This window comes from Dromaius novaehollandiae, chromosome 3, assembly GCF_036370855.1.
Source record: "Dromaius novaehollandiae isolate bDroNov1 chromosome 3, bDroNov1.hap1, whole genome shotgun sequence".
Lineage (NCBI taxonomy): Eukaryota > Metazoa > Chordata > Aves > Casuariiformes > Dromaiidae > Dromaius > Dromaius novaehollandiae.
The window spans coordinates 68437310-68462416 of NC_088100.1; the positions used below are offsets into that span (position 1 = coordinate 68437310).

At 39.8% G+C, this 25107-nt stretch overlaps 1 protein-coding gene across 13 annotated transcripts in view; it reads right to left on the minus strand.

The window, feature by feature from the left end:
• Positions 1-10890: 10890 nt before the first annotated feature.
• Positions 10891-25107, minus strand: part of ARID1B (AT-rich interaction domain 1B) — a 341753-nt gene continuing 327536 nt past the window's right edge. For 9 of the 13 annotated variants that reach the window (XM_064509114.1, XM_064509106.1, XM_064509110.1 and 6 more), the window contains 6 exons: positions 23900-24050; positions 22808-22924; positions 21173-21269; positions 17034-17823; positions 16005-16135; positions 10891-13962 (listed from right to left, as the gene is read on the minus strand). In XM_064509114.1, the coding sequence (XP_064365184.1) occupies positions 12253-13962; positions 16005-16135; positions 17034-17823; positions 21173-21269; positions 22808-22924; positions 23900-24050 (2996 nt within the window). In that variant the 3' untranslated portion in view covers positions 10891-12252. The remainder of the gene's footprint in view (positions 13963-16004; positions 16136-17033; positions 17824-21172; positions 21270-22807; positions 22925-23899; positions 24051-25107) is intronic. The other 4 variants (XM_064509111.1, XM_064509116.1, XM_064509119.1 and 1 more) reach the window with 1 other exon arrangement.

Genomic DNA, 25107 nt, shown 5'->3' on the forward strand with positions numbered 1-25107 from the left:
ATTGATTCAGCTGTTTCCACTATCATGACAAATTAATGAAACACAAAAGTTCTCTTAATGTGATGGATGAGTTATCCAATTCAAAGTTCAGAAAACCCACAACTTTTATGGTGTGATGCCTCCTGCAAAGGTGGTTTAGGTTAACACATTTAATTTAACAGTGGAATTGAGCTAAGAGTAAATGCAGGCACAGTTATTAGCAACTAGCAAGGCACATACCAGCTTATGCCCCATAAGTCTGCTAAATTCTTGTCAACTTTTCTTCAGGTTAGGGAGAGGTAGAGTTACATAGGGGCTTAGAGTGCTGTAAACCTTTTTATGCCCAGCAAAGAGCATTGTAAGGAGGGCCAGACCATACAAAGCCTTGTGGCTGAAAGGCAACATCTAAGCAGAACCTCCGTATCAGCACACGATCTCTCTTATTAAGTTGCTGAGGAAGCAGTTCAGATAGGAAGCAGTCAGGCTGATTTATAACCTCATCTGAGAGTCTTTACAAGAGATCTTTGTTACTGTAGCAAGTTTTTATTTACTTACTTAGATAAAATGAAGGAAATTGTGTATATTGCTGCAACAGTGTTGTTTTATTTCAAGTAACAAAAACATTGAAGATGTGCTTGACAAAGACACTATGGCCACCGGATGCCTTGAACTATAGAAATAGGAAAATATTACAAGTCATCTGTTACTATACAATTAACGATGGAATGATTCACTATTTGTTTGACTCTTTTCAAAACAGCATGTACAAATTGCAAGAAGACTGGAAAATGTGAAGATAGTAATACTTTTAATTTTGACTACATTATATACAGCTGATAATGCTAATATTAACTTTGGCAAACACCTCTGCCTACAAATAAATTACAAAACAAAAATTTATGTTTAGATGATTGTTCTGCTTGTATTTTTCATAATTTGCTATAGTAAAATCATTGTTTGATCTTCAGTGTTGCATAATAAAATTTATCAGTCACTTAAGAACCTGAAAGGGTCTTAAAATATTATCAGCTACATTTGAATATGAGATGTGACTGCAATTTTCATATAGTTTAAGGATGATAAAGTGGTTCTTTCTGCGACTGAATACTATTCATATTTCTTTCATTATGAGGGAAAATAATTTCTTTTAATTAGAACAAGCTGATCTTGTATGTGCTCAAGTCTGACACAGTGCATTAATTGCAGGGTTACCAAAAAACACTGATGACAAAACCTTTGGTCATAAATAGCGCTCTCATATAAATACATCAAAGTGAAAGGAAAAAAAAATAATTCAAGGATATACCTAAGCTTTTATACCTGCTTTTCCATTTTGAGTACACCAAAGATTACCCTAACCTGATTCTGCTGTTCTTGCTGGAGGGGGGAAAAATGACTCTTTAGGAAATCACTGATGTTACTCAGCTGATGAAATTTCATTAAAAAGGTGGATAAGGGTTGTATAACACTTGTGTATTAAGAAATCCCGTGGAGCATCGTGTGTGCTTGAACGCTTCTAGGTCTCTTAGTAGCACGTTGTCCACCTCCAAACCCCAGTTCTCTCAGGTTCTTAAAACTTCTGGAATTTATTATGTCCATTTCTGCCTCAAATGCAACAGCAGAAGGAGTATTTTCCCTATGTAAATAGACTTGGACAGATTGCAGAAACTTGCTAAATATTGATTCTGCTAAGGCTTTGAACTAAAGTTAATTTAAATAATACATGTAAAGAGTTTTATGAATTGATTTCAAATAACAAAGATGTATTGAAAAACATTAAACCTAAGTACCATTTTAAACAGTAAATTTGAGCTTACGATAATTGAATTATATGTTCGAGAGCGGCTGAAATGTTTGCTCGGGGGGAGGGGGGAAATCCATGCTGTGCTACAGCAGCTCGGAAAACGGGGGCTCCCTAGAAAGGGTCGTTAAAGTAAAATACTGTCCTATTTACGAGCGGGCTGCCCTGACCGCGGTCTCTAGGATCGCCCGCTGCGCCCTCCCCCACCGCCGGCACCTACCTGCCCCGCGCGGCCGCCCACACGGCGAGAACGTTCTCGAAGGCGCGTTCCAACGGCCGCCGCGGGGGGCCGCGCGGTGCGGTGCGAGGGAGAGCTCTGCTTCCCTCCCTCCCTCCGCTGGCGGGGAGGGGGTTCTCTCCGCGAGCGTCTCCCCCGCCGGGACCCGCATGCAGGGTGCAGAAGGAGGGGTGGGCTGTGCGGGGCAGTCTTGTGGAGAGCAGGGCCCTGCCTCTCTGACTGAGTGGGGCTGGCTGGGTGTTTCTGGTCTTGTGTCCTGTCGTGTCAAGCTTCACTGTCTTGAGGAGGAAAAGAAATAAAAAAAAGCTTGAAGTTGGGAACAGTCTTCTTCCCAGCTTCTTTTAGTCCTGAGGAAAAACAAGTGCTGCTGAGGGAGAGGACATGCTGCCTTTTTACAAATTCGGGGATTATCAGCTTCTCTCCTTGCCTGCTCAATGGCACCACTGTCCAAAACCATGTGCATGGCCTTCCGGATCCTGAAATACTGTCTTTGGGATGGTGCCTACAGGCTGGCCCTTCCTCAGTGGAAGGAGAATGAGAAGCCTTTCTTTTCCAGTTCCTGCAAGTAGACAGTATAGTTTCACAAATGGCAGGTCCGGACATAAAAGCCAAGCGAGCAGAACCTAGATCAGACTGCTTATACTGGAAGGATTTAGCAGGAGTTGTGTGATTTCCTTATATAATGATTTATCAGTATATTTTATAGTGCCCTTTCAGCGTGAGTCTGTTATGCTGGCACCATGTCCTCTGCCTGTACCTAGGGCAAGAAGCTGTGCAGTGCTTTGTGCAGTCAGGCTGAAGCTCCAGTGCATGCCAGCTATTTCTTATGCTGGGTATTGGGATATTTTTGGAGGTGAATCAAGTCAACCAGTTCATGGACGGTATGCAGCTAGCAACAAATCATTGTTCATAGAGTAATGGGTGAATAAGTCTGTGAGATGTGTTTTCATCGTACAGTCATAGTAGCTGTCAAAATGTCCTAGATGAAGAAAGCAAAACAAAAACCTGAATGTATTATTAAGTGCTTAACCCACCTTGCCTGTGTTAGGTTAGAAACTATACCACTGGCAGTAATGCTGTCGGAGTTGCAGAGGGGTGATAACTTCTGAGAGGAACAGGCTAGGAAGGGTAACCTCCTCATCTGATGATACCACAGCCAGAAGAATGTGTCTGACTGCAGCTAATGATTAAATAAGCTAATAAAAGAAATTTGCTATTTCCCAGTTCATGTGAGTAAATGCTAAAACTGAGTTCCATCACACTATCTAGCTTCTGGAGTACTGAGCAGAGAAACTGATACAATAGGGATTTATTTCAAGATTAATGCCAAAATGTATCACAGTATTTTTTGCAAAAAGAAAAGTTCTAACTGCAGAGCATCAAAGGCAGGACATATACAGAGACATTTCTGATGTGAGCACTCGCTTGTGTTCTGCTACCATTTATGGCAGTGTGGGTCATGAACCACTCCACTGGAGTCAAGCAAATTGCGTGGGTGGAAAACCAGTGGAAGTACACAAATGGGCTCCCTATGCATACACAATACAAGTGCTGCTGTTGGTGCAAAGCAGCATAACTCCATCGGTTTCACTAGGAGTGCAGTGACTCACCCTAGCTGAGGATTCTGGCCCCTGCAGCTAGGAAAATAAATCTGACTTTAACCCTTCAGGCAGTGTATCTAGGTGCAGCTTCCTCGAAGTCAGAATAATGACACCAGCTGCAGTTGTGCATTATTAAACACAGTTCTTTCTGCTGATTGAAATGGGCTCAGTGGCTCAGAGCACTATGTTTGGGCTTAGAGTCTCCTGTTTAAAAGAAGCTATTTAGTGGATTTGATGCATACACATTATATCCTGGAATATTTTCTTCTTTGTGCCATACATAAAGAGCAAAATATGTCTGAACTGATGGTCCACTGGTCAATGTTTTGGCTCTGTGGCTTGACTTTTCTAGGTAAGATAGGCATGTTTTGGTAGCTAGGAATATGCTACATTGATAAATATATATGGGAGCCACTTGGGATGCAGAATCGGCTGTGGCTGAACTGATATTATGGAGGCCATAATATTATTTCCTCAGGGTACACTGGTCATGTATTTAAGTGCTTTTACACTGGCAGTTTTATTGATATTTAAAGCAAATTCTCTTTGCTTAAAAGACCCTATAATAGAAAAGCTGAGGAAGTTATAGTTGCTGACTGGAGGGGTTAGTCATGCTTACCACAAGTAACACGCTCATCTTTTGAAGAGGTGAAAAAATGCAAGTTATATAGCTTGAAACCTTTTTCTCTTCTTTAGTTCTCCTTTACAGGCTATCTCAGCCACTTCCACACTGGTAAGACTGGGAGATCATTGTGGTTATAGTCACTTTTCTCTACATGATAGGAATCTTGAAGAGATGCTGTTGTCTCAAGAATTGTTTATAAAATCTGGCAGAACGAATGAATCCTGCTGTATAATAAAAGGTGTCAGTAATGGACAAAATCCAGGGTACTCAGTTACTTAAAATACCAGGACTCTGTATGTGGTACTAACCCTTAAGGGAAGGGAAGGGAAGGAAGCAACATCAGAGGCTTAGGGAGTAAATACTAGGAGGAAAAAAGCAACAGAGAAGCAGATTTTTCTCCTCCACTACGCTGTTAAGAGGCCAGTGAAACATTCATGACCACATAAAATGGAGGATGAACACAAGGAAAGGGCATTTAAGTCATGTCTGCATTAAAACTATGGAGATACATGCTTTTTTATATAAAGGATTCATATTAAAAATGCCTGCCACATACTTCAGAACTAGTTGTTGGTAATCAACCAAATTTTTCTAAAACACCCTGAACAGAAACCAGTAAGTCTGTGTACTCTGGGACCACATAATGCAGATCATGTACCCTAAAGCCTTGCTGAAATTAGGCTTTTCATCTGCACAATTTCATACACTTATGATCTGATATGATGCCTTTAATCCAAAGTTACCAAAGCACACTACAGCTATTAATCAAAGCTACAGCAGCTTGTGGGGGATGGAATTACTGTCATCATGCCTATTTGGCAGATGGAGACACTGAGGCACAGAGAGGCAAAGCAACTTTCCCACGATGACACAAACTGCAGAATCAGGGAGCCTTGACTCTAGTCTTGTGGTTTTTTTGGTTTTTTTGGGGGTCTTTTTGGACAGAATGGTGCTTCCTTCCTACAGGATTCACAGACTTGCTTAAGAGAGAAACTCTGTTCAGAACTAACAATATAGAGGCACATGCTATGAATATCTCATGATTTATTTAAACTATGCTAGCAAACACAGTGTGTATCCTATGTTGGAGCAGAGAAAATAATACACTTTTATAGGTGGCTACAGGATATTGGCAACCAAAGAACTTGTTAATGCAAGTCTGTTTTCTGTAACAGCATATCAAATGTATAGTGCTAGTTCTGCTGATGAAGACTTACTGTACCTAAATCTTGATATTTCTCAGTTGCTCTGTTTCATTCTGTACAGTGACTTCATCTTTCATATCAAAAAAGCAGAGAGAATCTTTTATAAGGAGTCCATTAGAACCAATGAAGTAGTGTTTCTTTTCTAATTCTCCTAGAGAAATGCAGATTTAATAGTTGGCTCTGCAGTGTTGTGTTATAATTTGACATAAAACAGGTTCTAGGTGTGGGGTTTTTTGTTCTTTGTTCTTCTTGGTTGCAGATGTATGTGCAAAACTGATAAGCAAATTGTTAAATGCAAAGTAGAACTGCATCGTGGACTACTGTAAGCTTTTTTCTAGCGTGAGTCTAACAGTGTTTCATGTTAGATAGTCATGCATCATCCTTCTGGCATGATTATATGTAAACTTGCTTTTTAAAAATACTCTGCAGTGGAATGAAAGTCAGAATGATTGTCTGTCCTTCAGGAGTCTCTTTGCAGACCTGGATAAACATTACAGAGATGCCTGAGCCATTTGGGATTTGCCCTGCTAACTAGGCAATTCCACCCCATCATCCTTTCAATGTAAATAACTATCCTTAATTATTGGAAATGCCACATATATATAGAAGAGACTGAATAAATTAACAAATGCAGGGCAAGATGGGGCAGTGGTATTGAAGGCATCAGATGAAAATCTGTCCCCTTCATCTCATTAATTTAGGCCAGTTAAAAAACAACGTGAAATACAAACCTACAGTTTTTACACAGTACAACAACATTGAAATGAAATACATTTTAGGGTTTTGTTAGAATAAATAATTTCAGGCAAAAATCAAGTCAGTTAGACATGTAAATAGCTGGATTTGGTATGCAGTCCAGAACAGATGTTTCCTGTACTCAGAGTTACTGACAATAACAGAAATGGCAGCCAGACTTGGAAAACCCATTTCTGATAGTGCTATACAAATAAACAAGTGTGGGTGATTCTAACAATGAAGTCAGTATTAATCCTTCCCCATTCATGCTCTTTTGGGGATTTGAAAGGTAAATGTAATTAAGTAAAAATTAGATTTACCAATCTGCGTGTGGATCCTCATCTTTTCCTTTCTCTTTCCTTCCCCAGCCCCTTCCCCTTTCCTTATCCCAGCTACCAGTGAAGTGCCAAATTCCTGTAGCTTGGTTTAATTATTAATTTCTTTGGAATGACCCAAACGTAAAACTAGAGCAATGCAGCAGGGACATAGGATGCTTTTTCTTCAGCTCTGTCTTCCTGTTCTGCCTCCCTTTCTACAAGTGCCCCTCTTTTCTCCCTTTCCTCCCTCTCACTGCTCTCCTTTCTTCAGACTCGAGCACCCTTGAAAAATCTTTGGTGTATGTGAGGGAAAGAAATTGGGCTAAGTAAGGCGTTTGCTTGCCACAGTTGCATTCCCTCTGTAGAGCCTGCAGGTGGTGACAGCTGGGGTCTTCCATTGCTCCCACACTTGTCACATGTGGCTGGTTATGGCTCTGCAGGTGTATCATGGTAATATCTTATGAAGTAACAAAGCCTGTGATGCTCCATGACTTTGGATGGTGACAGGATTGTAAGAGGGGAGAAAAAAAACCTCAGCTTGATTCTTAAGGGAATGCCAGTTTGTAAAATTCCTTTCACCTTTTTACTTTTCAATGGAGCGCATTTCAGCCAGGATACAGCCTGCACAGGGATTCACTGGTTTTCCAATAGCAGTAAGAAATGTCTGGGACAGCCATGGCCTACACAAGCTGCAGTGCAATGAGGGGTGCTCAAGTTGAGAAGAAACTGCCATGGTAGAGGAAAGTTGAAACAAGGTTAAGCAGGGCATTGCTTTGATACCAGTGGGGACATGGCCTGAACAAACTCTTGAGCAGACCAGCACTCAGAGAGGGGAGCTGGGTGACGAAACAAGCAGTCAAAGGTTAAGGGAGTGCCCCTGTAGCTGTGGTTGCTGAGCAGCTGAGTCAGTGGCCCTGGTGGGGAATGTAACATTTCATGAAGAGAAAGCAGTGTGGGTCAGACCCCAGAAATTTCACAGAGTAGCCTAAGAAAAATTAAACAACTTGTAAGTAATATGGGGCCGCATTCTAACTCTTCATAAATCCATTCTGCCTCAAGAATGGTTCTTGTCTTTTATGTTGTTTTAATTTATTGTTGTTTTTATTGCCATTTTCTCCTGTCTGCTGTCACCACTTGCAGTTATTTGTTCATGACCTAGTGCATAGGCTCTTTGAAGCAGGGACTATATACTGCTTTCTGTGTGTGTTTTTTTTTTGTGTGTGTGAGTGGCTGGGTGGGGGGGTCCATCATATTACCAGAAGTTCTATGGTGATAAAAATAATAGTCATCATCTCCCTCTGGAGAATTCTTGTTTCAAAATTTGAGTCTCTGCTTCCTATATTAAGATATATAAAACACTGACTTTTGTGATAGTAATACAGTGTTTAAGTAAGAGGCATGTGCATATATACATATATATATATATTTTATAGGGTACACCAGTACTACTGCTTGCAAAGTAATGAACCAACATGCAGTTTCTTGGGAAGGAAAACTAATTGTGATGTGCAACCTCAGTTCAGTTTTCAGTGCTCAAATTAGCTTGGGCGTCTGCACTACAGATACCTGTAACTCTTCTTCATGTAAATGGGCGAAGGAGGAGCTAGTTGGTGATTATTTCTTTGCTACCAAATAACATTGAACAGCAGCTTCACAATGAAACACTGACCTGAAGCACAATGAGAATAGGTTAAAACACTGGCTGAAACGAGCTACTTCTTCCACCTGTCTTTGTAATGGCTGGATATTTACTGGATGGAAGTGTTTTTGTCACGAATGTCAGCTACACTTGATTCTTTGTTACTAAGAGGCATTTTTATATCCTGCAGAGTAAGAGGTATACTTTGCATTGCACTGTAGAAGTGTTGTAGTCATTAATGTAAAAGACAGGTTTATGATTTTGTTGCGTATTTCTATGAGTAAATATCTTTTCTGGACATCTGTAGGGCAAAAAAGAAAATGGACCCATACAAGTGGTGTATGGCACAGAATTCATTGATTGGGGTGTAAAACAGCAAAGGAAGGTGGAAGAGAAAGTGCAAAGGCTTTAAGCATGTAGATGAATTTTTCTTCTGCATCCTTCTTTTCTGATAGTGGAAAATGTGGTATTTCTGAGCAGGATGTTTTTTCTTTGTAAAGGATAAGGTAGGAAATGAGGTTAACAAGGAACAAAATGATTTTTTTCCTTGCCAAAAGGGATAATCCTCTCAGTTCCTGAAGTGCTTCTAAAGGTCAGTGAGATTCAGTGACTCCATATATCTCATTGCTGCTCATTTAATCTATAAGCAATCACTTGCTTGGGCCTGCCAAAAGAACAGGTAGCTTATTAATATGTAGTAGTCAATATTTTTGGTTTTTGTTATTGCCTAAAATACTAATTGGCTGCTTTCCCCAAAATAAGTCATTGTGGTTTTGGAATTTCCTATATTGTATTTTCTCATTAGTACTATTCTCAGCTTCACCACACAGTATCTGTGCTCACATCATCAGGAAAATGTACTTTCTTTCAGTTTGGAAAAAAAAATCAGAAAAAAAATTTTATGTAGGAACTATACCAAGTGCAGCTCAGATTTATTCAGAATTCAGTCAAAACATGCTAAGTTTGCAGGTTTCATGAGTAAGTCATCTTTCTTAAGGTATAAGCCTTTCTTAAGGCTTAAGAGAGCATTAGTGGGAGAGGTGCAATCATACATTGACAAGAGAGGGAATTGGAGTTTCTGTGCTTTGCCTTTCTTCTGATAAATCTGCTATTACATTAATCAGTGGTTTAGATCATTTGCTACTAGTGAACAGCAAAAAATCACATTCAGGCAGAATCTGTATTAACCTTTCTCTTCCACCCTTCCAGTTTCCCAGCCAGTTAGCCAGTTTTATTACTTGGCCCAAGTAATACTGGAAAAGTGGTAGCAATGTTACATATCACTATCATGTGGCTGGTTGCCTGGTGTCCCCCCTCCTCCCCCGTCTATTCAACCAGGTTCAAAGCAGACCTGAATAACATTAAAGCCCTGGCAGCTCACAATATCATATCTGTTTTGCCACAGGTGTAGCCTCCCCTGCCAGGTACTCTGGGTCTGAATGCTGAAGAGGAAAAAAAGGAATAGACATAAGATGTCCTTGACAATAAAGTGGTGAGCGTAGCTCAGCTGAGGGTTTATTTAATAGCTTGCTTGTATCCATGGGGTAAAATCAAGCAGTAAAATGTTGGTAAGAAGTACGTTTAGTATGGGCTACTACTTCTACACTGCCTAGTATTAAGCCATAAAAATAATCCCTGAAATATGCCTCCTCTTGTGATGAAGGGTTACAAGTGGATTATAATTCACCACATACTTCTGAATGCATTGTTATGCAAGAGAAAGAAAGACCGCTGCAGCAGGTGATGTGGGAGTGGAGAGATTACTGCATAAGAAAAGCTAGAAGGAAAAATTACTTTTCGTGACACGAGGGAGTCACGTTTCCAACTTGGCTTATAATTGTATATACTTTACCTGTCTCTGAAATTCTCATCCATATATTAATGTTGTAGCAATCTATATGAACAAGATGGGAAGTATGCCAAAGGGGGGGGTAGTAATTTTCAAGTACCTCCATATTGTGATTGGAGAGGAGAGCGTTCACTAACAGTGTAATTATGTGGCAATTCCAGAGAAATTGATTATTATTAGCTTTTTATGATCACACTAACAAAGTCAATGATCCAAGATGAAAGAGCAAAAATTAGTGCTTGAACACTATTCAGCAACAAAATATTCCCAGGTGAGAGAGTGGATGTATCTGAAACCAGATAGTACTTGAAACTGAAATGGCCATCTCCCAGCAATTGTAACGATGGATGTGCTCTATTAAAGCCTGATCCACTTTAATGGGGGATACCAGGATGAGAGGCCATGTAAGTATGCAGTGACACATACCGTATCTAGAAGTGGGTGGGTGTTTATTCTAAATACCCACATCACTGGGGTATTTGCACCTTTAACCAACAGAAAGAATTACAGGTAGTGAATACAGATTAATTTCTTCAAGAGGGTTATTGCTTTAACAAAATCTTGTGTCACTTTTTCTAACATTCATCTTCAGACCCCCCCAAACATAGCACTGAGACTGAATACCTGCATAGTCTGAACTATCATTTGCCAACCACATCCTCCCCTTTGAGGCTCCCTGGTTTTATAAATAATAATTCAAAACTCTTCTTTGTGACCTGAGAAGGTTTTTCTAAAAGGAGAGCAAGCTGCTGCAATACTTGAACAATAGATTAGTATTTTTGAAGGTCATAATAAAGTAGGGGAATGAGAATAATCATTATTGCTCTTTCTTGTAATTAGTTTGCTTTCGGATACCCTACATTGCAACTACAACATTATTCAAGAACACCCATCACAGTGCTTAACAAGATTTAATGTACATTTATTCTTAACATGTGGAACATATAAAGATTTTATACTGAATAAATGAAATTCATTAAGCCAGAGGAAAAGGAGGAATTTACATCAAGTTTTTTTCTTTTTTAACTACATTATCTTGAAATACAAATGCAGACTCTTGTCACTGAAAAATCTTTGAAGTTGTGTTTCTTCCTTTTTTCCTGTATATATTTTTTGTCTGTAGACTGGTAACCATTTTCTTAAATCAATCCATACGTAACCATTTCCACACCTTGATTTATAAAGCAAATTGTGATCAGCTGCTCTCCCGAAATAGAGCATGACTTTATACATACAGAAACTTGTACATTACCCTCAGTTGTTGGTTTTCTGTGTTGGGTTTTTTCTTTTTTCTTTTTTTTTATTATTTTCTGGAGATATGGCCCAAATGAAAGAAAAAATAATTCTACTATCACTTTGTAGATACCACATCATGAAAAAGAAACTAAAAACTTTGTACTAAAAAAAAAATGAGGGTATGTTTAATGTACAACTTCTATATACATCACGGCCCTTAGGCAATAAAAAAATATTTTAAAAAATGATTAAAGGAATTGTGAAGAACTGTCATTGTGGAAGGTCAAAAAAAAACAGATGTAGACAAGACAGTTCTGGTGAGGAAGCAATTGATGTTTATCATCAGGTTTTGTTTAAAAATCTTTTAACTTGAATTTTTTGTTTTGTTTTGCTCCTAGCCTAATGTAACCATTTCTCCTGTGGAGAAACCTGTATCATTTTGTATATAGTTTTGACTACTGACTGACACCCTCCTTGATCCCCTACACCTACATCACTAGAATCTTCTATTGCACAGAGCTTTGGGTGATGGTATACAAGTTTTTTTATATTTTTTCCTTATTTGAAAAAATAAAACACACAGGAACTTGGTATGTTGGTAATTTGTCACCTTTCCGTTTCAAAGTGGTGGTTTTTTTTCCATCATACAATGGTTTGCCATAACATTTTTTTAAAAAAGTCACTAGTTCGCTTCCCCAAAAATATGCAATACAAACATGGAAAAGAACATTGAAAAGGATAATCTATGGAAAAAAAAAGTGTGACCTTTGAATGTGCTAGACAGCAACTTTGGTTAAAAAAAATAAAATAAAAAGATGTACTTATACACATAGACAGCAAATATTAATTTCATAACTGTTCAAATTAATAATTTCTTTAATTCCCAATTGGTAAATAGTGAATGGGGCAGAGGAGCAAAGATTCTTTTTTTTTCCTTCTTCCTACGTTGGATAAACAAGAACAGAAAACAGCCAGTTATATGTGACCCTCTAATCTCCACTCACACATGCTTGGCTTGTCACTTATGTCATAACTGCCCAATCTGAAAAAGTACATCACAGATGACAGATGCAACCAGAGAGTTCAGGACAGCAGATATTGAGATATCCAGCAAACGACCCTCGTGCAAAAGGAACTCTGAGCGGTTCTCATCCACTCTAGCCATGGCCAGCAAGGCCTTGGCTGCCCTGCACATCATGTCTACGCTAGGTGGCTCCAGAGGTGGAGGCTGCATGTGCATGAGGTTATGCTGGCTCTGCTGGTACTGGGCCATAGTGACCCCATCCTCCAGGAAGCTTATCAAGTTTCCGATGCTTCCCTTCTGCACAGCTATTGCCCTTGCTGCTAATGTGTCGCCCTGGGCAAGGTTCGATAAGAGCGCCATGGACATTTCTCGGCAGACCGGGTTTTTGCGGTCCCCAACGTACCTAACTAGAGTAGCGTAGAGTTTCTCCTGACGACTGAAGGGGGGCGTGGCCAAGATAAGGTCCACATTATTGTCCTGGATACTAAGCTTACACAGGGTCTCCAGCACAAGTCTCTGAGGCGAAAGAACCGAGTTGGGCCCCACGGTTGGAAAAGGATCCTGTGCCTCCGCAGATGGGCACACCATCCAGTGCAGCAAGCCATCCAAAATTGGCAAACAGATGCTTTCTGTGTAAGCAGACAAGTCTAGCTGCCCAGAAATGTTGGCTAATGTGACCAATGTATTATCCCTCAAGACCTCGAGGCAGTCCCACCACCATTCATCCTTGCTGCAGGTCACCCCTTTGTCCTCCTCTTCCTCTTTCTCATATGTCTGTGGCGCTCGCTTTCTTTCTGGATGCTCATGGTGAAGAAGGATCAACTTTCCCAGGATCAGCACCAAGCCTGGATGTTTGGACATTTCGGTGTCATTGCCAGGCACAAAAGACAAGCTACGGACGATATTTGACACACAGATGCAGCGTTTGGCCAAGGAGTCTTGCCAGTGGGTTATGGTGCATAGAGGCGTCTCATCCCGGCTCCTTGGCTCGTCCTCTAGCAGTTTAATATTCCGGTGGCTTTTGGCTTGATGGATCCCAAAGGGAAATTTACTGCTCTCTGTTTGGGAACCAGGGTTTGAGTCTTCAGGCAATGCTCCTGGCCGAGCTGAGAGGACATCATCAATGGTAGCTGTTATACTTTTTTCATGTTGTTCCTCAGATTCACCTTTTCCCTCGAGGTCCTTCTTTTTGCTTGGAGAATTCAAGGGAGGAGGGGCTTTCCTGCGTGGAGGAATCTCCATCTTGCTTTCAAAGTGAGTCTGGATGTGCTCAGTCGTGTCACCACCACCAAGCTGCCAGTGGAGAAGTCCACTATCAAATTCCTGAACACGTCCAAGTTTGTCAGATCGGTCAACAACAAACAGATTATTTTTCTTTACAATCTTTATTGGCAGCTTGTCAAATTTACTGGCTTGTTTTGGCCTCTCACTTGGGTCAGCAATGGCACCAGGAGTGGGAAAAACAATGCTCTTTTCTTCTCCTACCTTTTCATCCTCCCCCTCCTCCTCATCTTCATCAAAATAGTCATTACATTCATCGTTCTCCTCTTTCCCAGTATCCTCTGCCAAGGACTGGCTATCATCTTTCTTGGCTGCTTTGTGATCAAGTGCTTTGTGACCTGGATCTCCCACTTCATATTCCATAAGGATTCCAAAAATGTCAATCAGGCATTTTCTAAAATATTCTACCAAAAGCTCAAGAAATCCAGACAACTGAGGGGAGAAGAAAGAACATAAAAATCAGATAAATATAAATGCATATTTCCCTCCTTCTGCTTTGGACTTGAGACTAAATCCTGCATGGCAAAGTTAATCAAAGGAAATTCTTCTATTTTCTGTCCACTGAGTATATTTTCTGTCCGCAGACTATCAAGCTGCCATTTGCTTAAACTGTAACAGTTACCAGAAGGACAGACCTTTATTCACATGCCTCCTTTAAGCTACAGTAGACATCTAACCTAGCTGTTCTGTCCTCTTGGTAGTGCCTAATATTCTTTATTGTCTGTACAGAGAACTGAAGTTTCTAACTAATTTTGGTTCTCTGAATGGTATTTTTATTAGATGCCTAAAGTCAACAATATGAATATTCTTCCTCTCCTTCCATGCCTCTCAGTCTCTAAAACCAACTGTCCAGCCTCTGAGACTTAGCAGTACTGATTCTAGGTACTGACATCCTAGACTAATATCCCATCTCTGTTGTAATAGTTTTCTTCATGCTGTCAATATTTAAAAATTGTTACTGCAGCATGGTGCTGTAAGTCACCCTTCAGAAACAGTTTTCATTTGGGCTTAATCCTCTTAATTAACTTGTAATGACTTTCTTACTGAAAGACAATGGTTGGACTTGATGCTAATTTGCCCTCTGTGGCTTTATTATCAAAGATGCTTTGCTGTTACTATATTCAGCCTGATCGTCTGACTTTTAATGGTTGTTTTAATTGTGGGCTAATAGGTGTTCAGCAAAACATATCCTTTTGTCCTTTCACCCAAAGTTAATTTAAATCATATTTCATACAGTTCTTTTGTTTTGCTTAGTTAGATGACCATGTCTATGTTCTGTATTCTCTTATGACTGCCAAACTCTGAAAGAATTAAGAACAAACTTACATTTATGAACTAAAAGAATTATCAGTCATCATACAGAGTCCTGACTTCCAGTGCAAATCAAGTTCAAGGCAAAAGTAACCAAAAAATCTAAAGGCTGTCTGGTATTCCATGTGATTTACACAGGATGCATTATTGCAATTTCTAGTAGAATTTGCATGAGATGTACCTCACTTAACTTCGGACACCTGCAACAGTTGCACACCTAACCTAATTGTATGGATTCCTTTTATAATCAATGGCCTTTTATAGGCCATTTCTAGGGTATGACTGACCTGACCTATTTTAGATCTCTACTTTAGGATGAGATGAATCATGCTATAGATATCTCCATTTCTAAAAATAGGTGGGATGAAATGTACAATCTGTGTATACCTTAAAAAAAAAAGGTCATTATATTTAAAAAAAACTATGAGTTACACTATTAGTAACTAAAGAATGAATGGAGCAGATGTACAAATTGAATATTCCATTTGTACAAATTTTGTATCATGCACATTATATTATCATACCATCTATTACTACCACTTAACAGCCAATGGTTAGAGCAGGGCTGAGAAATGCTGGCAAGTAGTAAGGCAAAAGCATACACAGTTAAATCCTATGTTACTTGTGTCCTGTGGATAGACAGTAGAGTTTAGCCTTCAAATTGTCAATCTGATATTTCTGTGCAAAGTTAATTTACTGGAAGGAGAAACCAAACAAAACATATGCAATGAAGAAACTACAGCAGCCTACTATTGGACTAGTGAAATACGACAAGTAGTGACCCAAAGACAGTCTCAAATCAACTTAGCATTTTGAAAAGCCCTTTTGTGGAAACAGCAGTTAAACTAAATCACTAACGTATTGCTGTTTTTTTAGGACTGTCCTCGTACTAAAACAAATGTGGACTTAACACATTAGTCTTTTGCTATTGCTGAAATTCTGATACTCCTGCATGGTCCTTTTCACAGGAGACACCCTTATTTTAAGCTTATTATTTCCACTATTACATCTCAAAGCTATCTCTTGTTGCTCACTGTTACCAAAGTTTTGCAATATTCATATTTATATTAAAGATGATCAATTTTAAGAGAGTTCAGCATTTTCTCATGTATCTTATTTCCATCTTCTTGGAAGGTTGAGAGGTATACTGCTTTCCCACCTACCTGAGAGAGGTTGAAAGTAGCAACAGTGCTGTCATCATACAGAAGAATATTAATAGTGTCTAGTGCCCAGGTACTTTCGGCCAAAAGACCAGATTTGAGAGACATCATCACTCTCCAGGCCTCAGGAGTTACTGGAGAAACAAAGGAGGGAAAGTAAAACAGCATTACTACATGCTAGGAGACCATTAATGAGTTTTCAAAGAATAAACTATGACATGCTGAGGATGCAGAATATAAATGAAGTCGCTTCAATTATGCAGCCTTCATAAACACTGCTTGTTCAAGACCATGGTTTCATGGTTTCACTTAGCCCTGTGCAGTTTTTCTAGAAAAACTGCTGCTTTGCCTTAATTTTGGGGAGCACCTGAACAGGGCCATTCTTCCTGGCTTTGCTGAAGCTGAAATAAAGTTCTTACAAACTTCTGAGAGGTTGAGCAAAACAAACAGTCCATAAATAAAAGCAGAATATTCTGTCAGAAGTACAGAAGCTTGGATTTGTGACAGGTGGTAACAGGCATTCAAGATAGTAAGATACTTGGGAAAGAATATGGGGAGAAACACATGACAAATAATACTGAATGAACAAATAGGCCATTCAAAGAAGGCAAAGACTGTAAGTACACAACAGAACAGTATTATCCATTGTGAGCTTCTATGGAACAAGAACATAGAAAACTTTGCTCAAATAAATGTTGCACTGCTGACTGAACAGACTTTCAGAAGGACCTTTCAACATACGAAATTTGAAAGTCTGAAACAAGCTTGATGTTTATGCAAATATGCATTTTTGGAGACCTCAGGTCTCCATATAAAATATTGCTTTCCCTTCATGTCACATCTGTTGGGCTGAGTTTTACCCATCATCCTCACTGATGCAGGTGTTTCTACATTTTTATTGAACACAATCACATTATAGTTACCCAAAGTTAACTATTTGTCAAAATACTTTTCCAGTGTAAAAAGGAAATCAAAATCAAAGTCCCTTTCTCCCCGCCTATTTCTGTATTTGGCTTTTGTTTTGATGCTTACCAATATCTTTTGAGGTAATCTTTCGTCTTGGTTTTAAGACTGGTTGTGATGCTTCTACAGAGCCTGGGGGGAAGGTAATTTCTCGCCTAATTGGTGGTGGCTGGGGTGGAGGTCCTGTGACCTGTGACACTGGAACTGTGGGTATAACCTTTTGCATCTTCATGGAGGGTAGGAAAGGAGACTTGCTTGGAGACATACGGTTTTCCAGAGAGCGCTGGAAGGATGCTGGACTTGGAGCTCTAGAGATGTGGTTTGGCATAGAGGGTGGTGTCTGGTAGGATGACTGAGGAGGTCTAGTGATAGGCTGCATGGAGGCTGAGGATGACATATAAGAAGGCTGACGCTGGTTGACATGAGAAGGCCACTGACTCTCGTGATTTATTCTCTGGTCAGGTACCATCATATCATCAGTGCGATTCATCCCTGGATATGGTGGGGCCTGCGCAGGGCCTCCTGGACCTTGCCTATTCTGGTAAGGATAAGGCATATCATTTCGTGTTGGCCACATGTTCTGCTGAGGACCTTCACTGGAGGATGACGACTGCATGGGGCCACCAATCATCTGGGGAGGTATTCCATGCTGCTGCATTTGTCCTGGGCCCTGCATCCTCTCCCGGTTATATGGATATGGATACTGTCCCTGCATGGGTCTCCTGTCGGGCCCAGTGTAAGCGTTGCTGTACTGGTTATATATTTCCTGCTGCTGGTTGCCATACTGCATGTTATACATATCCCCTTCATGGCGTTTGGCTGGAGGCCCATACATGCCATCCATGTGTCGCTTATAGTTCTGAAAAGAATTTGTGGAAAGAAGATTTGTCACTTTTACTCCACATACAATATAAGTACACTGGCTGACAACTCATTTAAAAAGCTGAAGGCTCTTAGTTCTGGGGGGAGTGTGCTGATTCCAGAGTCAGGCTCGCACTGCAATGGTTAGGCTTGATCCAGTGCCTTCTTTTTAAGCCTCTGTTTCGCTGTGCTTATAACTTAATATTAAAAGGAAACTTATCCTTGGGCTACATTTTCTTATGCTTGCTCTCATTTTCTCCCTTTCCCTTTCTGTTCCTATCTGTCAGAAAAAATTCTATTTGTCACTTATGACATGCATGAAAAGGCAAAAGTCTTCACCAACTAAGATATTTCACTTCTTTTTTATGCTTAGTCCCCTAAAAAAAAAATTCAAAACCACTCAGTGACTTAATCTTTTCCAGGGACAAGCCCTGAATAAACTCTTAACGGACAAAGATATGCTGCAAGCATACATGTCTGAAATGCTGGATGTTACACCAGAGCATAAGCTACACAAAATAAATCTACCAGTAGGAGAAAACATTCTGCTACGTTTGCTACTCTTTGTGTACTTGCCAGGAACATGGTCCTGCTTGGGCAACCATCCCTCTCCCCAAATCCCCCTAATCACATTTAATTTAATACAAGATTATTTTATGAGATGGTCAAACCCAAATATTCTACTCCAGTTTATACAGGCTCTTACACTGCTGATCAGTAGTGAATTAAGCAATGCAACTAACAGCTGCCACATTTGGTCTATTCCCTCTTTCTTTCTCACCCTCTCAAAAGGGGGAATGTGGCGTGAGGTAAGCTGTTTTACTCTGGGGGGAGGTGAATTGTTTTAAAATCATATAAGCTTGTATGTATTTATGTTTTAGAATGAAGGACAGAAAAGACATCTTGTGGCTTGAGGAGAAGGTGGTGAGATTCACAATGGTCCTTAGTTCCTGTGGGAGTTTGTTCCACAGTTCAAACCACACTGAGTGCTCTGAAGCAAAAAACGTGCATTAAATGTACAATTTTTGAATATATGATCTACGGTAAATTCAAAATTACGGCTCCCCCAGAAACCTTAACTCAGTCACACTGCACAATGTATACTAATGTACTAAAGTTAACATCAGATAAAATTCTATATGTATTCAATATGGGTCAGTTAAAACACCTCTGGGAATCATAAACTCATCTTTCAACTTTGGTGCACATAAAACTACTACTACATCACAACTACTGTGATGCACAAAAGTAGTTTTTTTCTTTTTTTTTTTTTTCCTAAACTTGCTATAGAGCTGTCTGGCTATCTGAGAAATGAAGACTATGCCTGTTTTCAGCCCTACATAAGCTACTTGCTGTGGTAAATTCTGCACTTACGGCCAATTTATGCATTAAGAGCTGACTTGGGAGTTGCCACACCTAAAAAGATGATGCCTGTTTTTGCCAGTGATTCAGAGTGCTTAAAATAGACACTTAGGAATGAAGCACGTGGCTTTTTTTAAGAGCAATTCAATGTCCTTGTATCTGTAGTGGCAATATGCCTAATGGTAACCGCTGGGAAACGCTGAACACAGTGATACATCTGAACTCCCTCCCCCTCCTGTGTAAAGCTTTGGCAGGTGACAGAGGACTGCGCGCTACACATTTCTCTCCACCTGAAAAGTGGAATTAGGAGACCTCATAGAGGACAGAAAGACACTGACGTAGGTCACTTTTTGCATAATAGCTCTTAGGGTATGAGCATTCACACAGGAATTGAAAAACCTGGGTGAACGCCTCATCAGCCCCAGGGGTTCAGGCTCTGAGCACCTCCTTCCCAGGTCATTCCCTAGCTTTTAAGGCTTAGGTAAAGCTTCAAAAAGGCCCTTTTTCACATTCCTCTTGCTACTATACAGTGAGATTTAGGGGACAGAAAGGAAGAGTAAGCAAGAGGCAACCCTATTCTCTAGTCAAGCGAAGAAGGGGAACCCTACAGGAGTGGGAAGAAGGGCCAAGGCCAGGATTCTTGCCCTTCATTCTTCAATGCTTTTCTGCATTAATGCACTTTGCATTCTAGAGCCATTGCACAAAGCACTGAGGACAGGCCCAAACATATATATATATATATATATATATATATATATATATATATATATAGTTTTTACAAATTCTAGCTGTCTCCTTGCATACATGAACACTTGGTTAATACATTCCCCACATATATTAGTATGAGATTCACAAACTGTTCCACGTTACATATCTTTGTAATTTCCCCACTAAATCACCTCAAACTACTAGCTCAAAGAACAACAAAACTTTTTTTTTGATTATGCTATTTTAGTGGTAGTATGAACCAAACAGCTAGGCAAACAATTCTGAAACTAACTTTAGATAGGTTACATTGTACTAAAAATGTCAGCTCTCCTCTTCTGATTTTACTGCATTTCCTAGTAAAACTGTATTCTAAACTGAAAAGTTCTATCTGAAATTGGCTGAAAGCTAGCTTACATTTGGATATTTATGTTATAGATGGGGAGAATGCTTTCTATCTGGGAAGCTAGCTTCAACATTATTTATTGCCTGACTAGCAGTGTGCAGGATGAAACTGATCCTGCTGAAGTCAGTGGAGTTTTGCCATTGACTTACAGGATTGAATCGCATGTAGTAACAATATACCCTACAAAAATCCTCCTGATTAATATCATTTGTATTTTCAAAGATGTTATAGAGTGTGTTTATGCAGAGAGGCTAAATCTCCAAATGTCTCCAATCTACTTTTAACACTCATAGCGTTATCCCTCATATATCTGTAACATATTATTACTAGAGAAAACATACAGATATGCTAATAATATCTGATATATATTAAAGATGGATAATTCTTTGACATTATCTGGACTAGGTGCATGACCCACTGCAGCATTCTAAAGAACTGGGAGCATTGCACGTTTTTCTTTGTGCCAGTTTTCTGGTGGATTCACTTAGCTGCCTGACAGCGGTTGAGGCCCTTAGCTTTGCCAGTCAAGCAGCTTTTCATATTTGTTTCTGGAAGTGGGGTGGCATCACATTACTAACCTTTGAATTATACTTTCCCAGTTTGCTGGTTATTAATCTGGGATATTCACTTGATACACATTCAAAGCCACAGAACATCCAAAAAAATTTACACTCTTCCAGTGTAATGAACACATTTTTCTATAGCTACATGTGCACTGCTTACGCATTTGAGCTACGATTTTGATCAGAACTACATCGGTCCTCTGTGCCAAGAGACATACGCTGTATAAACAAATTTCTGAATGTATAGGGAACTTTGGAGTGATGTTCTATTAAATATATGTTACGAATATAGCTGTTTTCCCCTTTCCTACCTGCTGCTGTGGATACATTCCAGGTTGATGTCCTCCATATGGTGGCTGTCCTGAGGGAGGTCCTTGTCCTGGATACTGCTGACCATATGGTTCATGCCTAAAATGAAGCATTCCAATCAACATTTAGAGCTGCTGGAATTTTCAAGCCACTTGAAAAACAGAATTGCTGTGATGATCTTACGTCTTGAAGATATTCACCATGTTGAAACAAGATAAGGCACAGAGTGCTCTGGTCCAGAGCCTGATGCAGTAAGCTCTGCTCGTGCTGGTAGTGGAAGGAAGGGGGTAAAGCAGATAGAAGGAAGGAGAAGCAATGAAGATGCAGCAGAGAGTTTTAGGGGTAGCAGTCAGGGATGGAAGCAGGGTATGGTCAGCAGAGAAGAAAGGCAGGCAGCTTCAGTGAAGTTAAGAACCAGCCATAGTAGGAAAAGTATCTGATTTACAGCTCAAAGCTGACAAGTCATAATTCTTCTGTTTTAAGAGCAGGTCTTCAAGAAAGCTACTTTCTGGATCACTGAAGAATATAATCAGTAGTTAATTGCCGATTTAAAGTGAAGTTGACATTCTATTTGGACCATAATGACATAAATTGAGTACAAATATCATTAATATTACAGTAGGTAATATTTAAACACATCATTGCTGAGTAAAAACAGTACTATATTGTATTTCTGCTAAGGTTCAGGTAGTTTTTAATTAAAGCTACATAATGAAGCATACGTATAAGAGGCAGAGTTGAAGTTGCTCTTGGAAACTTACCTGTGGCCCTTCATGACCTCTGCGGGGCACTACAGTGCAACTGCAATATTTTTAACACATCTTAATGAATTTTAGATAGTCAGTTGAAAGGAAACACTTGGAAAGTATTAAGATTGATAAATAACATTGCATTGCAGACCAGTATGTCAGCAATTCCTCTCTGTACACTACCAGAGAGAACTCATCTACAGTTTGAGCATAATTCTAGAAGTAGTATATCAAGAAGAGTCAGAGAAACAAGCAGAGGACTGGGGAATCTGGAACGTTAAAAGAACTAATGAGACCTGATTTTCCCAAAGGTATCAAAAACTCACATTTTTCATTGACCAGAGGAAAAACAATGGCTGTTCAGTATCTCCAATAATTATGATGTGAATAGAGATAAATTATCTAGTGCTAGTTAAAAGAATTGTCTGCAGTTCTCTGAGATGATATGTGCAACAAGATAAAACTGAGCAAAGGTAAACATATGTTATATATAAGGGAATACTTTCTAAATGTTAAATTTCTTAGCTGCAGAACAGCCACAATCCAAGCTGTAGAAGCCTCAGAATTTCCATCATTTAATGCTGCACTGGAGAACTAAGGCCTATAATGCACGATTGAGCTCAATGTTGGCGGAGAAATACACCAGCTCATTTGTGTACTTCTTTTCTAACATCTACAATCCTATGGATGCACAAGGTCTACCAGTTCTCCAAAGACATTCCCCCCCACCGCCAAGAAACTAAACCAACAGTAAAAACCTAAATAAGAACAGACGAAACAAAAATAACACACCAAGAGGCTGCATATTCTGTCTACGTGCTCTCACAAAAGCTGCTAGCACTTGTTATCTGGTTATTGCAGATATTAAACAGAGAAATCAATGTTCACCTTTGCTGGCCAGGGTAACGATTAGGAGAGTACATGCTTGGGTCACTGTTTGAAGGCACCATGTTGCTTTGACCAGGTGGTCCCATACTGCCTTCAGGACCCAGCCCATGATCCGACCTAAAAAATGACAAAGGAAACCTCATTCTGTAAAAAGCACTTATTCTCCAAAATTGCCAAAATAAAAACCTTAAGGAAAAAGTCTCTTGACTTATCAATTTCCACTGGAACCCTTAATCTCACCAACTCCCCAGAAATGTGACCTGTTCAACAACATGATTACAACTGTGTTACTCTATACATCTACTGCTTCAGACTGAAAACTGTTCCACTGTTCCACTTGTAAAACCCACACTGCACCATTCTGGCTACACTCAGGAAACTAACAGTGAAGCTTAAAAGTACAGAGCCTAATGAAAGTAACAGTGGGAATACAGCCAAAATTGTAAAACCTACTGGAATACTCACTATAATTCAGACATTCCCAAAACTCTCTGCCTGCTATACCAATGCTCAGACCTCAGTGATTTTATGAATTTTTTTCCAAATTCTTTCCCAGGATAAACAAAAGGGGACCAAATTTATTTTTGCTTACGTTACTGAAAGATAAGTTATGAGGATCCTGATGGACACACTAAAAGACTGATGTCCCTACAGCTCAGACAACAGACTCCAGACTCTCCAAAGCCAATTCACTATCAGACCACAAACCAGACATATTTAGGCTGTGAATTTTGTTTTTCATAAAAAACCCAACAAACAACTGTTTAGCTGCAAACATGTCAAGATGACTAACTCAAGTACTGCTTTAGGCCATCACAGCTCAGCACAGCAACCAGCCAAAGGCAGCTGTCAAACACACCCACTTGCTGATCAGCTGCAGCCTGAGTGACTTCTAAGGTGTGACGATTCCCTCCTTATTAATTTCTGTGAACACTAGGCTCAGTCATTACCAACAGCTTGACTCCAGTGATTCAGTAAGCTGCTGTGGGAAATGTAGACTGCTATGTTCTCTGCAAGGTGCAATGGGAAAACGAGAAGGGGAGAGGATAGTTTCCACTAATGGGCTTCACTTTTTGCTGAAGATGGACTCACCTCCTGTCATAGCCACTTCCATAAGAGAACTGCTGTCGCTGGCTCATGCTCATGTTGGACATTGCTCCAGATGGATTCTGGTTATACATATCTTGTATTCCACTGTTGGGCATTTGTCCAGGGGTCATGAAAGGCTCACTGCTTCCAGGCACTGCAATAGTAAGGTAAAAAAAGAACTGCAAATTAAACATATTATTCTGGGCGTTTGAAGATATCTGAGTTCTATTAAATGATGTACTTTAAAATAATGTCCCGATCCCTAGCCCTGCCAAGTAGAATTAGTTGGTGTCTGACAGGCTCTCTGGAGTGTGATGAAAACACATGAAGCAGCACCAGTACCAAGACGATGGTGGGAATATTAAGGAGCTGCAAGTGAAGAAAGTAATCTCATCCTAGGGAACTGGGATCATCAGGCACCAAGGCAGCTTCTTCCCTATGGTCTTCACAGTTGAAGTTGAACCCCCTCTTCCTTTTTTTTATCCCAAACAATCCTAAATACGAATGCAAGCACAAACCTTGCAAAACAGAAGGAAAAAATCTCATCATTTGGATTACAAAGCTCCCATACACACATGCATACACACTCCATGTGGGTTGTGGAAGAGGATACTGTATCCTAATGTAGGTTCTTGAGCAGAAGGGACATATTCTAAGGATCCAAGAAAAGGCGCATTGAGCACTGTACATGAAATGAATCTCCAGCCAAACACAGGAAGCAACTAGATCCCTTAGTCACTCATAGGAAATACTGAACAGAGAGACATTCCTGTTTTGACTTATGGTAAATGTGAAATGAACAACAAAGTGCAAAAAACCCACCTACCTAATCTCATGTGGATTTCAAAATTAAGGTGAGTTTAAAGCATTTTGCATTAATTTTATTTTTGCTTTCTAAAAAAAATTCAACTTCAAGTGTGTTTATCACTTTTTGTCAAAGGCTGTCAAAGCAAGAAAAAAAAAATAGCCTTCCCATTCTGAAGAATATGTAAATTGAGACAAAGAGGGTTAGGAGACTTGCGCAGTTCTGCCCAGTGAATTTGCAGCTCAGCCTTATTACAACCAGTAATATTGCTTCATAGCTTTATATTTTTAACCCTGAGAAGTGGCACCTGATTTGCAAAGTAGCTAACCACATTCAAGAAGCACACTGAAGAAAATCTAACCAAATGAATTTATGGCAAGGTTGTTCCTGAAGTGTATCCCTATAA